This window comes from Oryza glaberrima, chromosome 8, assembly GCF_000147395.1.
Source record: "Oryza glaberrima chromosome 8, OglaRS2, whole genome shotgun sequence".
NCBI classification, from domain to species: Eukaryota; Viridiplantae; Streptophyta; class Magnoliopsida; order Poales; family Poaceae; genus Oryza; species Oryza glaberrima.
In genome coordinates this window covers 17,533,564-17,547,544 of record NC_068333.1, presented here as the reverse complement: position 1 = coordinate 17,547,544, position 13,981 = coordinate 17,533,564, and the positions used below count along the sequence as shown (strand labels likewise).

Genomic DNA, 13,981 nt, shown 5'->3' with positions numbered 1-13,981 from the left:
GCTTAAGTTTTATGCCCATCTAACATGTCTGTGCGACCATATTTCAATTGGGCACTTTTCGGTCCGATTGAGATGACTTCCTTGTGACGACCCGCTATTTCTAGGCATGTTAGAGGCCGTCACATATAGAAGGATCTGTACTAGTGAGCTAACAACAATGTTGCAAATTAGAATAATTTATGGAGCATTGCTACATAATTTCATCCCTTGTTTTACTTGGAGTTAACCACCTCGGCCTCAATCCACGTCCTATTATACGGTAGTCATTATGGGCTTATGGCTAGCTCTAATATTAATTTGTACATACTAGTTCAAGAGCAAATATGGTACCCTCACAAACTATACCTTTTTTTCTGGAGAAAGGTCTAAAAAAAAGTTACCATATATAAGGGGCTGATATTATACAAGCAAGCAAAGTTTCAAGATCAAATTCAATGACATATTGAATATATAAAATTCACAAGTAGCCAACAGAATACTGCTAAAATTCAAAGATAAATTGAATATATAGCACATAGATTAAGTATTATTATTTTAAAGTTTGAAATAATAATACTTGACACCAGATTGAAATACTTTTATAACTATTAATGGTATTGCCACAAAACAAAATAACAAGCCAATTTTCCCATATTTGAAACATATGCAAATTTATATGGATAAAAGTGTTATACACATTTCAAAGTCATACCATTTTTGTAACATGTCAAAATCAATAATTGAATAATTCCGATATTATGTTTCCATCTTACACATCAACCTATAGTTGCTTGTTACGTAGGAAGAAGGGGAGGAAGTTATGGTTGTCCTAGTCAAAGGGAGAGAGATTGAGTGAATTTAACACAAAGATAAACCAATACGAAATTTTGGAATTTTTTCCACCTCGTGCATGAATTACCTATCAGAGAGAGGTGAATGAATAGCAGTTACTCATCAATATGTTCTTCTTTTGGAATTGGCTATATGGTATTATGACTTGTGAATATTTTATATCCCCAAATCATTTCAATAGTGGACCGTTCGATCTTAGTCCGATGCTAATTCAGATAGTCCTCCCAATCTATATAAAGAAGGAAACATGAACCCTAGCACTCTACTCACCTCGCCGCCACCCCTTTTCTTCCTTCCCCAAACTCAAGCCCCCTCTCCTCTTGCCTTTACTCGTTGGTGGCCTCTCTTCTAGGCTCTGGCAAGATCGATCCCCTGATGGCCTCTTCTCTAACGAGATCCACTCTTGACGGCTTCCTCTCCAGCAAGATCCGCTGCCCCCGATTGGTATGCCCTTTCATAAGATCCACCCATTATGGCCTTATTTCCGATAATATGTGCACCGATGACCTCCTCTATGACTAGATCTGCCCCTATAACTGTCCTATCTAATAAGATCTTCCCTCGACGGCCTTCCCTACGGTGAGATCTGTACTCAACGGCCTCCCCCCCACCCCCCACCCCCCCCCTCCCCGGCAAGAAGATTTGCCCCCGACATACTCTCCGACAAGATCTGGCTCCAACAGCCTTCCCCTTGGTGAGATACACCTCCCTAACAACCTCCTCTCCAACGAGATCCATGCGAGTTTCCTATCTTATGTGTAAAATATTAATTGCGTCAATGCATACTCTTTTCTAATTAGGTTTTGTCCTCCATAGTCATATCTCTCCCCCAATGTCGATCCTACCTCTCATGAAATCAATCGTTCTACAATCGGCATTATGGTCACCTATAGCTCATCCATTATTTTCCCACCCTCTACCTCCCATGCTCCTAAATGATGGTTTCTCTTCTCACACTTGTAATTAGCATTGCCACTTGTGCTGGAATCGTCATCATAGCCTCAAGTATAATATAAGGTTTTTCCTCTATAGTACTTAGGAATAGGTCTATTATGACTCCCTCATCTTTTTCCCTTGTTTGAATTGCATTCCTCAACCGCAAAATCGGATATAACGCCTCCCCCAACTTAAAAAACCGGTGCAAATTGACTCCTTCGGTGGTTTGAGAAGAGGTTTTTGCCGATGTTATAGTTGACTTGGTCCAAGTGTGCTGATGTGGCAGCCTAGTCTTCAATGGAATTAAAAATAGAAGTGGGTCCCACATGATAAAAATATGGTGGGGGCTAGTTGTCAGCCCCACCCCTCCTCCTCTTCTTCTTCCCTTTTATTTCCCCACCGAGCTGGTGGTGGTCTCAAATTGGGTTGAGAAGGAGGCGGAGCATCGCGAGCACCAGCAGTCGCGCCTATTATTCCCAAGCCACCATCACCACGAGCCATTCAGCAGCAATGACACGTCACCCCTGACAGCTGCGCGAAGCCGCAGGTGGACTCGAGCGATGGGGCCACGCCCAAGCCACGCGGTGCAGGAGAGGCACGCACGAGGACGATGCCGATGAAGCAGACGACGAGATGGGCTAGGGGTGGAAGGATGGGATGAGGAGGTGTGGTAGGGAGGGGAGGTACGATGAGAGGTATACCCCAATGGCGAGGGAGATGAAGAGAGCACGAGAAAAGAAGAGCACCTTGTTCCGGTTGTGGTGCTAGCCGGCGAGCCCCATGGGCATGAACAACAACATGTATGCTGCAGCAGAAACCATCGGTCGACAGGGTCCCCGTCCCACGCGCGAGTGCACCGACGTGCGCCAATAGATCTGGGCTTGCGCGGGATGATGGGAGGCGAGTTCACGATTAGACAGGTGGGGGAGCGAAGAGTTGGAGAAGATCAACCCCTTGCCCCACCCCATCCCACTGTCACAGAGAGGAGGCGAAGGTGTGGGGGGCGTGAGCAGGCGGATCAGCCGCCATCGCAAACATTTCCCTCTCTCCTTCTTCGTCGGTGTTGCAAGAGGCAAAGGATGGGAGGATCAAGTGTTGCCCCGTCCAAGCCGATCCCGTCTCCTCCCACTGTCGCACCCTTTGGCGTCTTGGCCTTTGTTGGCTTCTCGCCGCGCTCCATTTGCGCACCATTTCTAGCCACTCCACTCACCTCACCATAACACGACTAATGGGGCGACAACCAGTGCCTGTGCCGTCGTGAACGAAGACGAACATGGGAGGCTCTGAGTATTTGTGCTCCGTCCCACTGCGGCCGCCATTCGTCGTAAGTCATTGCCCCGCGCTCCTTTGCCAACATCTATCCCCTATCACCCGCGGAGAAGAAGTGGAGACTAAGGAGATAGAATCAGAGAAAAGGGTTGAGAGAGAGAGTGAGAAAGGGTAACTTGCACATGGGCCTGATATTTGTTTTTATTTTTTTTACCCACTGACATGTGGACCCCATTTAGGTTTTATTTTTTAGTGCCATGTAAGCGTCACGTTGATGTCACATGGGATAAAAACCAAGTCAACCCGCCACATAAATATCACGTAGGATGAAACCGCTACTAAAACCGCCGAGGGACTCTATTTACACCGGTATTGCGGTTCAGGGAGGCGATTCAAAGGCTAGAGGTAGGCGAAATAAACTTATATGCAGTACTTATGGTCCAGGAAAAAGTACACCGGAGGTCCCTCAACTTGTCATCGAGTTACAACATCATCCCTCAACCGCAAAACCAGATATCCGGTGTCCCTCTACTTCCAAAACCGTTCACTTTAGGTCCTTCGGTGGTTTTGACTCTGGTTTTATCTGATGTGGCGGCTGAGTCAGCGTGGGACCCACGTGGGTCCCACCTATCAGGATGCCACGTGTCACCCTCTCTCCTTCCCCTCGTTTCACTTCCTCCTCTCTCTCTCTGTCTCTCGCTTTTCTCCTCTACCAGGCCAGCCGGCGGGTCGTGAGGTCGCCGGGGCGAGAAGGGAGAGGAGAAGGCCCGACGGCTGGCGATAGGCGACGAGGCGGCGGCGGCGGCGGCGGCGGCGACGCGGGAGTAGGCCGGTTGGGAGGAGGCCAGCGACACAGAGGCCGTAGGCCGTGCGGGCCGCCGCCAGGGACATCTCCACGGCCGCCGTCGTCTGGGCGCTCACGCACGTCGTCCAGCACGGCGACACCATCCTGCTCCTCGCCGTCATGCCGCCGCAGCACAACTCTGGTATACATGGCCATGCCTTCCTCTTGAACAGCTTGCCAATTTACGATGCCATTTTTATACTGTATGATTGGGCTCTTTGGATTTGTCTTCATGGATGAACTTTCACTAGTCCAATCATGGATTTGTCTTCATGGAGGTCGCCGGTTGCAGAGGGGGAGCAACGGCGAGCGAGCGCGGCAGTGGGCTATGGCGAGCGGCTGGAGCAGGAAGACGGAGCGGGCAGAGAGCGGAGCCGGCCGAGCGGAGCGGCGGGCGAGCTCTCGCACGAGGATGTCGAGGTCGACATCGTCCTCGACCGGCCGCAGCGGCGCCGCCTCCGCTTGCGCTGGGACGGAGCGTAGGATGGCCCGAGGAGGTGGGTGAGCGCGCGGCGGCCGACGGAGTGGAGCGAAGCAGCAGCGGGCGCGCTCTCGCACGAGGATGTCGAGGTCGACATCGTCCTCGACCGGCCGCAGCGGCGCCGCCTCCGCTTGCGCTGGGACGGAGCGTAGGATGGCCCGAGGAGGTGGGTGAGCGCGCGGCGGCCGACGGAGTGGAGCGAAGCAGCAGCGGGCGCGCACGCGCAGCGGGCGAGCACTGCATCGAGCGGGCGACCGGCAGAGCGGAGCGCCGACGACGACAAGCAAGCGCGCGGCCGGCGAGCAAGCGGCCGCGAGCCAGCCGCTGGACCTTCTCCTCTCTCTCGTCGCCCCGCCGACCTCCTCTCGACCCGCTGGCCTCCTCCCTTCTCTATGGTCGCCGCCGTCACCGCCACCGCGTCGCCTGTCGCTGGCCGCCGACGCCCGTTCGTCTCCACGTTCGTCGTGGCGCCACTGCAGGGCCAGGTTGAACCTGCAGCCGGCGGCGGTGCGGCTATTCGGCGCGGCGATGCGGGCGGGGCTGAAGGACACACTCTTTCCCGACGACCCGTTCCGCGGGCTCGGCGGGATGCCACCCGCGTGGCGCGCGTGGCGGGTGGCGAGGTACTTCGTCGGCGGCCACGTCGTCACTGCTGGTGGCGTCCATCGTCGGTGGCAAGGTGAGGGCTTGCGACGACCCACGGCTGTACACGCAGCTCGTCTTCACGTCGGCCTTCTTCACCGGCGTCCTGTAGGCCGCTCTTGGATTCCTCAGGTAACGCGAGATCGATATGATCGATCTCTTCGATCTTTGTGTGTGTTCCTGAGATTTCCTTACTGGTATATATATCGATCTGTGTTTGCTGCAAGGCTGGGGATCCTGATGGATTTCATGTCACGGCCAGCCATCACCGGGTTCATGGGCGGCATGGCGGTCGTGATCATGCTGCAGCAGCTCAAGGGCATCCTCGGCATGACGCACTTCACCACAAAGAAAGTCTCCGCGTTCGTCGTCGGGGCCGTTGCGCTCATCGCCACGCCGTTCGCCGTCCCTTCCGCGTCGTTCACCCGTGACGTCGGGCGCGCCGTTGCCGAGCACGCGGAGCGTGACGGCGGCCATGGACGGGGAGAGGCGAAGGCGGCCCGCGAGGCGGGAGACCGCCGGGGGAGAAGTGGGACCCATGGCGGCGGCGAGGACGCGAAAGTGGAGGAGGAGGAGCGCGAGCACCGGGGAGGGAGGCGCGGCGGGGAGAGAGGAGAAAAGTGTGCGAGAGAGAGAGGAGGGGAAAGACAGGGTGATGACGTGGCAACGCTGACATGTGGGGCCCACGTGGGTCCCACGTTGACTCAGCTGCCACGAAGGATAAAACCGGGTCAAAACCACCAAAGAATCTAAAGTGAAAGGTTTTTGTAAATTGAGGGACATCTTGTATCTGGTTTTGCGGCTGGGAGATGATTTTGTAACTCGATGACAAGTTGAGGGACCTTCTGTGTACTTTTTCCTATGGTCCGCTCTCAATTGAGCCCAGCCTAGCCCAGCTCCTAGCCCAGTAAGGCCCATCAGTTCCTTCCAGAATTCCGACCCAGAGCCGTCTTCTCCTCCTCGATGGCTTCGATCGATCGATCACCATCCTGTACTAATACCCCCGGCCTCACAGGTCATACTCCTCACCCCGCCACCATGGCCGCCGTAGCGCCTCCTCCCGACGGCCTCGACCCGCCGCCGGCGACGCCCCCCACCGCCGCCGCGGGCACCCCGCCGCTCGCCGTCCCCGCCACCAACACGCCGCCGAACCCCGCGACGACTCCCACCCCACTCACGCCAAACCCTAACCCTAGCCCGACGCTGCCCCCGCCCCCGATGTCCACCCCTCCGGTGGTCGCGCCGCCGATGCACTCCTTCGCCCCCTCGTTCCGCCCGCTCGGCGCCCCGCCCCCGCCCCCGCCGCCGCAGCAGGTGCAGGTGCAGGTGCCGCCGCAGTACGGCGGCGTGCCGAACCCGGGGTACCCGATGGCGCAGCAGATGCAGCCGCCGGGGGTCCCCCACGTGATGCCGCCGGGCGCCGTGCGGCCGCCCGCCATGTACGCGCCCCAGCCTGGCGTGTACCTCCAGCAGCCAGGCGCTGCTCTTCCTCCCGGTGGGTCCCTCGATCTCCCAATCATCTCTCCGTGTATATACGTACGCGATGCTCTCGAGGGATTAATGAATGATGATAATATATGTTTATGCTTGGACCCTGAATTGTGTACGATATCAAGGCGATTCGTGGGCCGCGGTGTAGGGAAATCTCATCGATTTGTGTGGGGGGGAATTGGGAGGATTTGCCATCTGGCGTGGTTAAGTGGGAGGTGTTAGTGTTGAGGGGTTGGGTTTGTGAGATGTGGGATACGCTCGCTTGATAACGATGACCGGGTATTTCTATGCTACAGCGGTGCGCGCTCATGCCGGCCATTACTCCCTACCGCGAGAGGTGCTCGTTCATGTTTGATTCTGCAGCTCTAACTGAAGATCTAACCGATCATTCGCTCCCTCACTGCGTGTGGTATGCTGAATGCTTGAATTTGAACTGGTTATATTCTTCATTGTTTAATTGATTACATGCCTTAGTTCGGCTCACTGCTTAATTAGGTTCAGTTTCTTTATGTACTTAGATCCTTCAGCAATGGGTTGTGGCAAAAATGTGCCAAGGTATCATAATTTCCTATCGCTTAAATTTCTTGTCAAGTATTCCTTTTTTTTCTGCTGGCGTGTTTTAATTTTATCCTTAATAAGAAATTTAGACATAGTGACACGTTTTCTTAAGCTTTTATATCTGAGTAGTGCATTGCAATGGTGTGAGCTATCCCAAGTTTTGCAAATAACCAATACAAGTACATTATCCTGTCCATGGGATACTAAAAGGTAAGGCCAGCTTGACTTAGTTGTTTAATTCTTGTTTTATTTGGCAAGCATATTGCTTTTTTCAGTGTTGATTACTATTATTATGAGCTAGCAAACTTTTTTTCTGATCTTCTCTGTACCGTTCCTATTTATTTATCTTATGGTAACCTATTACTTTCTGTACTGCCGTTGCTTTTGACTCCACATTCTTAGAAAGGATCATTGTTTTCACCAAGCATGTTGTTTTCTGTACTGTTACTAATATGGTAGCATAGATGTTTGTTTGCTTGTTTCTGCAGGTATGCCTCGCTACCCTGGACCATACCCTATGATGCGCCCTGGCTTTCCGCCACGCCCGATGCCTCCAGTCGGTGTTATGCCGCTTCAACGACCACCAATTATTCCTGGGATTCGTGGTGCACCTCCTGTGGTTCCCCCTACTGCCCGACCACCTACTCCAGCTGTTACACCTCCTGACAAACCGCCAACTGCAGTTTATGTTGGCAAGATTGCTCCAACAGTGGACAATGAATTTCTCCTTTCACTTCTCCGTGTATGTCTCTTTTCTTGTATTCTCAGAAGATATTTATATTTATTGTTGAGTACATCTAATCAGTTCTGTTGGACTTTGCCTGTCTTAATTTTCTCCCATTGTCAGCTTTGTGGCCCTGTCAAGAGTTGGAAGCGTACGCAGAATCCAAGTAGTGGAAAGCCTGTATCATTTGGCTTTTGTGAGTTCGAATCTGCCGAAGGCATCCTTCGTGCAACGCGGCTGCTCAATAAATTGAGCATTGATGGACAAGAACTTGTGGTATGTGTATCATTATGTATTTCTGTTGTTTGGGGTATTTATGGTCATGTTTTCAGTTGTTATTGACTGATTTATATGCAAATAACTGGCAGCACTGACCTCAATTATTTTCTGATATCATTTGTTATGCATTTACCATCTTAATGTAATTACCAAATTTAGTGTGCTTTTGTGCCACAAACATGCCGTGCCTGAATTCTGTCAATATCTTTTTAGATAGGTTGGGAATGTTCATGGATCAAAACTTCTAAAGATTCTTGTATTAAAATGAACCAAAACACAAGGGAATTCCCCCCCCCCCCCCCCCCCCCCTTAAGTGAGGGCATCCTAGATTTCTAGCTATGTAGGAGTTATTATTAACTGATGGGGGAAGCATCAGGCATTTTTAGATTCATAAGGTTTTTACTTTCCATGCGCCCCTTATACCAACAGGCCCTAAAGAGATAATTGGGTGACACGGAACACCACTTAATGTTGAAATGGTAGTAGATCAACTAAATCTGTAGTGCACCATGTTTCAGTTTGCTGAGTCCTGGCTATGCATACAACCTACTAAGCTAACCATGCCTCTGTTGGCCTGCTACCTACATTTGAATTGAGCTTTAGCACTACTGGTTTCAACAGTATTCTCAAACTAGAAGTTCTGTGTTGCATAAATTCACTATTTGGATCAGGCACCCAGAAAATGAGTTTTTTTAATATATTTTTTCAGACGGTTTACCCTCTGTGGTTTCCTTTGAATAAATGTTTCTAGGTTTTGTAAAGTTTAAAAACAAGTAATAACTACTATGCATCCTTGTGTTCTATTTCAATGGCAAGGTTAACATTAATGATGCCACCAAAGAGTACCTGAAGAAACATGTTGAAGAAAAGAAGAAAGCACAAGAAAAGACCAAAGAAATGGAAGATGGAGGTGGTAGTGGGACTACTGCTGTCACTGGAAATGAATTGTCAAAGCCTGTTTCTGATGAAACAGAGACAGGGACAGGAGATGCTGGTGATAAGGGCAATGAAGAAAATCCTAAGAAATTTGGGATTGTTACAGAGGAAGATTCTAAGGCTGATAAGGATGTTGCTGAAAAAATTAGTAGTATGATTGAAGAGTGGTTAAAGACTAGACCACCACCGCCACCTCCCCCAGTTGAACAATCTGCTGACATCTCTTCCAAACACAAGAATGGAGAGTCTAGTGTAGATGTGACAAAAAATGGTATACTGCAGTTATAATTCCCTTTTATGCTAATTGCATTTGTACATTTGAATTGCCTTATATTCACATGTTGCTGCTGCAGATTCTGAAGATAAGAGTGGCACTGGAAGTGATAAAAGGGCAGTTAATGAGACCGAAAGGATAGAAACTGGGTCTCCTGATAAGAGGAAGGAGAGAGAGCGTGATAAGGAGAAGCGGGACAAGGATAAAGAACTTGAAAGGCATGAACGCGAGCGAGAGCGAGAAAGAGTCAGGAGAGACAGAGAGAAGGATATTAAGTATAAAGAAGTGGAGAGGTTGTACAAGGAGCGCCTCAAGGAGTGGGAATTTAGAGAGAGAGAAAAAGAATATCAAAGACAACATGAGAAGGAACGAGAAAAGGACAGGGAACGTGAGCGCAAAAGGGAGATCATGAAGCAGGAAGATGATAGTGATGAAGAGGACAATAGGAAAAGACGACGAAGGAGCAGTGGCACACTTGAAGAGCGGAAAAGGAGGCGGCTGCGTGAAAAGGAGGAAGACTTAGCAGACAAATTAAGGGAGGAGGAAGAAATTGCTGAAGCAAGGAGGCGAGCTGTAGAGTTGCAACAACAAGCGGATGAAGCGGCTGCAGCGGCAGCGGCAGTGGTGGCAGAATCTGCTACAGTTATGGAGGTTGATGGCGATGATGGAAAGGAAAGAGATGCACAAGACAAACCAGCTGTTGTGGATGTTGGTAACAATGATGCCTTTGCTAGTGGTGTTGATTCCGGTGAGTTTGATTTTTTTTTCCCAACAAGTTATCTCATTTTCTTGGTTATAATTACGCAGTATTATTTTGTTTTCTTGCCACAGGTGTTAATAATGGTAAAGATAACATTGGTGATGACAAAAACATGACACCTGGTGAAATTTCGGATACCAAGCATAATACCAGTGCTCCAGCAAAGAAACTTGGTTTTGGTCTGATTGGCTCTGGCAAGCGGACATCTGTACCTTCAGTTTTTGCTGAAGAGGATGACGAAGATAATGATGATAAGCGGGCAAGACCTTTAGTTCCTATTGATTACTCAACAGAGGAACTGCAAGCTGTTCAGGCCAATTCTTCTACTGGCCAACCAAATATTGTAGCAGCTGCTGAATTTGCCAAGCGCATATTGGTAACAAAGGATGATAAATCTGATGTTGAGAAGGATAGGAGTAGGAGATCAAGTGATAGAACGAACCAAAGGGATAGAGATAGAAATGATCAAGATGTTGGTCGCACCGGTGATGAGAGAAGGGAAAAGACACATGACCGAGAGAAAGATAAGCAAGATAAGCCAAAGTCTGAGAACAAGAATATTTTGGATGCAAAACAATTAATTGACATGATTCCGAGGACAAAGGAAGAGCTTTTTGCCTATGATATTAATTGGGCGATATATGACAAGGTAAAATATATTTGGTGACTTTGCATTCTCAGTGTTCAGAACATGCCTTTTTTTTCTGTCATTTCTTGTTCTTTATTTTTACTACTATGTGCATGCATGTACCTGTTGATGTTGTTACTGTGCCAGCGTTTGTGCATTCGTGTCAGTAAATTCCTTTTTTTAGTGTTATTTTCAACTGTTTCAGATCAAATGGCAGTTGCTGCCTTTCCTTTCCTGTAAATTTCATCATGTTTCTGATTGTAATAGATTCGTTATGAACTCAAAAATATGTTTTCACAAGTACAATGTTAAACATGTTGGTGTGTCTTCATATTGACCATAATTCACAATTAGTTGGTGAGATCAGCTGTCAAATATTTTAGTCATGTTCAATGTCATGAACAAGATTATTAGTTGGCACATTTATATGTAGTATATTTTAGCTTTCCTGTTCCTCCTTTTCTTTTTCCCTTGTGCTATAATCCGCTAACATTGTCAAATCTTTTGATGCAGCATGAGTTGCATGAGAGAATGAGGCCCTGGATTGCAAAGAAGATTATTGAATTTCTGGGTGAGGAAGAATCAACTTTGGTGGATTACATCGTCTCATGCACCAAAGACCATGTCCAGGCATCAAAAATGTTGGAGCTTCTACAGTCAATCCTGGACGTTGAAGCTGAAATGTTTGTCCTTAAGATGTGGAGGATGCTTATATTTGAGATCAAGAAAGTCGAAACAGGACTATCAGGGAGAGCAAAGGCATGATGTTGAGCGATTGCTGTTATTGCATTTTGATTTACTAGTTCCACTGCCAGCTCGCTTGCAGGCTAATAGTGTAAGAATACTCAGCATCTAAATACATTGATCTTGACTCCGGATTTTTCAAAAAGATTAAGAGGTTGAATTAATGTTTATCATTCGTTCTGTTGTATACATGAACCGATAATAATTGCTTCTTGTAACTTTTGAGCTCATTTGGTTCGACTATTAACATCTCACATTGGTCCTGTCATTGCTTAGAGAGCATTTAGAGAGATTGAATTAACAGTTCCCGTTAGTATGCAGAAAACGATTGTACTTTTGCATTGTTTTAAAAGTACTGTTGTTTACAGTCCCATTTGATCTTCTCCAGCGGATGACTGGGAACTGAAAATGTTGCCGTGGCTGAATGGGCGCACAACCTTTTCTGCACTGCCTTCTTCTGCACTTGCAAGTTAAGAGGTATTAGTTGTAGTGCACCTGGAATACGAGGATAAAGCATATTTCTTTTTCTGTATATTCTGTAGCAATATAGTTATCCAAGTCAGAATTGTTCGTATAAAGAAAGACTACGGTTCTATTGGCGGCTAGGCTTCCTGGTTCCTGTCCTTGTAGGTAGGATTTTTTTCCCCCTTAATTATTATGGGAATGAAATTAAATTCATGTAAATCCTGAATTATAGTTCTAACTTATAACCTGTACGTTACTACGGGCGAAGAAAATTACACCTTGTAATACACGAGCATTTTTTGCAGTTAAGTTTATATAAGGGAAAAATCTAACAAATACTTGCTATCGAACGCTACTTATGCCGTTGTTTAAGGTAAAGGTAAGTGCTCCATCAATCCATCGTAGTCCCCATGCGTATGTGGGGGTGTGTGAAATTCTGTGAGGTGTACAAGTTGTAAGTAATCTTGTTCTTGGTGTGCATGCTTACCAATATGTGTTTTAGTGTAGTCGAGAAAAAAATAACACGAGCTCTCACAATTACGATAATATCCTTTTAATGCTGGACGACATGTCTATTGACAACAAATGTCTATCGTGACTTTATCAATCTTAGTTGTTAACATAAACCAGTCTCATCGGGTAGAAGTGCTAATAGGAGAAATTTAACAATATGCCACTCAATAGATGTGGCTTTAATAAAATGCCACCCTCTAGGATGTATTTATAAAAATACTACTCAATAGATGTGGCTCTTTAATAGAATGCCACTTTGAGCTGTTTTGAGACCTTTTTTTTATTTTGTTTATATTTTTTTTCCAGACTTTGCTCGCGAAATGACCGAAATGCCCCTTCCTCACCTTCGTCCTCCTGCTCTTACGACATCGTCATCGTCATCACCGTATTCCTCCTCCGAGGAGAAGTCGTCGGCGTCCTGGTCGGCGACGGGTTTCTTGAGGAGGTTGAGGGTGGAGGAAGGCGGCGCAAAGGGGTCAAGGCAGGCGCGACGGGCGACCTGGTACTAGGGGCAGTCCTTGTTGACGGCGGAGAGGTCAATGCAGCGAGGTGGTCGGCAGCGGCCTTGGTGCTAGCGGAGAGGGTGTCATGGTTGACGGCCGAGGCCGCTGCGGTGGCGTCGACGAAAGAGGGTTTCCTACCCCCGCCCCTCCCCCACCGCCATCGCCCTGTCTGCCTTTTCCCCACCACACCGTGCCCACCGCAGCATCACCGCACGCAAACCATCGCCGTTGCCGGGGAAGAAGTCCTCACTGCCTTCAGCCTCTCTCTGATCCGGGCATGTGAAAAAGGGCATGTGAAAAAAGACTAGGGGTGTTTTTGTCATTTCACGTGAGATTTCTAATTAAAAGCTTCAAAACAACCTAAAGTGGCACTCTATTAAAGAGCCACTTCTATTGAGTGGACTTTTTATAAGGACATACTATAGGGTGTGGTATTCTGTTAAAGCCACCTCTATTGAGTGGCATTTCGTTAAATTTCTCAAGCATAGGGTACGGTCTAGGTGCACCTGGTTCGTTCATAGCCTCTGTTTTAATTTTTTAAAAAAGGTTAATTGGATATATGCCATTGCATATTTGTCAATTTTTTTTTTTAAAAAAGGCATTACTATTTGTGAAATATGTTGCATGCAAGAAAATTTATTAAAATTCAACCCATGCTCACTGTCGTCACATTTTGTCATTGCCTACTTCCATCATATTGCTACAGTCAAGATCAGGCCCACCCATTAGACGTCTTCAACCTCTAGCCAATGTCTCCTCTCTCCCAGTGAAAACCCTAGCATAGCGCCTCCTTCAACTTTTCTCCTTCAGCTATCCTCTTTCCCAATTGATTGAGGGGAATTACTCCCCCCAACTTCCTCTTCAATTTCCCTATAAATCCTCTTTTAATTGGATCTCGAATCATCTTCACAGCTGGATGTCAAGCTAGTCCTTGAAGAGGAGCATGGTGATGAGGTCGTTGGTGGCGGATGACACGAACGACTCCTTGGGAACTTGAGGGCTGTTATGTGGGGAATACCTTTTTGTGCACTGTGAGAGGGTGGGGCTACAATGAGTGCCGAACGCGTGGGAGTGATATCGGCATACTTATCATTGACTACGAT

General features: G+C 47.9%; 2 protein-coding genes across 14 annotated transcripts; both read left to right on the top strand.

The window, feature by feature from the left end:
- The first annotated feature begins 3,610 nt into the window (after positions 1-3,610).
- Positions 3,611-5,756, top strand: LOC127781638 (hapless 2-like). Of its 4 annotated transcripts, none has more exons than XM_052308636.1 (2): positions 3,611-4,022; positions 4,173-5,756. In XM_052308636.1, exon 2 carries the CDS (start codon positions 4,890-4,892, stop codon positions 5,754-5,756), a length of 867 nt encoding a protein of 288 aa, XP_052164596.1. In that variant the 5' UTR covers positions 3,611-4,022; positions 4,173-4,889. The 4 variants fall into 4 exon arrangements, with proteins under 4 accessions (XP_052164596.1, XP_052164595.1, XP_052164593.1 ...); XM_052308635.1 differs by having other exon boundaries at positions 3,612-4,022; positions 4,159-5,756; XM_052308633.1 differs by having other exon boundaries at positions 3,612-4,022; positions 4,132-4,863.
- Positions 5,757-5,841: 85 nt separating this feature from the next.
- LOC127781636 (RNA-binding motif protein 25) lies at positions 5,842-12,198 on the top strand. 10 transcript variants are annotated; one of them, XM_052308626.1, is made up of 9 exons: positions 6,358-6,498; positions 6,791-6,903; positions 7,013-7,049; positions 7,517-7,794; positions 7,900-8,052; positions 8,872-9,262; positions 9,345-10,013; positions 10,097-10,674; positions 11,167-11,584. In XM_052308626.1, exons 3-9 carry the CDS (start codon positions 7,040-7,042, stop codon positions 11,416-11,418), a joined length of 2,331 nt encoding a protein of 776 aa, XP_052164586.1. In that variant the 5' UTR covers positions 6,358-6,498; positions 6,791-6,903; positions 7,013-7,039; the 3' UTR covers positions 11,419-11,584. The 10 variants fall into 10 exon arrangements, 9 of the variants coding, with proteins under 9 accessions (XP_052164583.1, XP_052164586.1, XP_052164584.1 ...); XM_052308632.1 differs by lacking the exon at positions 6,358-6,498 and adding an exon at positions 7,182-7,262 and having other exon boundaries at positions 6,525-6,903; positions 7,541-7,794; XR_008019035.1 differs by lacking the exons at positions 6,791-6,903; positions 7,013-7,049 and adding an exon at positions 11,786-12,198 and having other exon boundaries at positions 5,842-6,498; positions 7,541-7,794; positions 11,167-11,488.
- Positions 12,199-13,981: the final 1,783 nt, after the last annotated feature.

What these genes read in the sequence shown, in the direction of transcription:
- LOC127781638 (XM_052308633.1), top strand. Translation starts at nt 3,672, where the DNA reads ATGCCACGTGTCACCCTCTCTCCTTCCCCTCGTTTCACTTCCTCCTCT. An exon ending in GCCGCCGCAGCACAACTCTG is followed by an intron (nt 4,023 to 4,131) that starts GTATACATGGCC and finishes AACTTTCACTAG; the next exon opens with TCCAATCATGGATTTGTCTT.
- LOC127781636 (XM_052308623.1), top strand. Translation starts at nt 5,967, where the DNA reads ATGGCTTCGATCGATCGATCACCATCCTGTACTAATACCCCCGGCCTC. An exon ending in AGGCGCTGCTCTTCCTCCCG is followed by an intron (nt 6,499 to 7,540) that starts GTGGGTCCCTCG and finishes TTGTTTCTGCAG; the next exon opens with GTATGCCTCGCTACCCTGGA. An exon ending in TTCTCCTTTCACTTCTCCGT is followed by an intron (nt 7,795 to 7,899) that starts GTATGTCTCTTT and finishes TCCCATTGTCAG; the next exon opens with CTTTGTGGCCCTGTCAAGAG.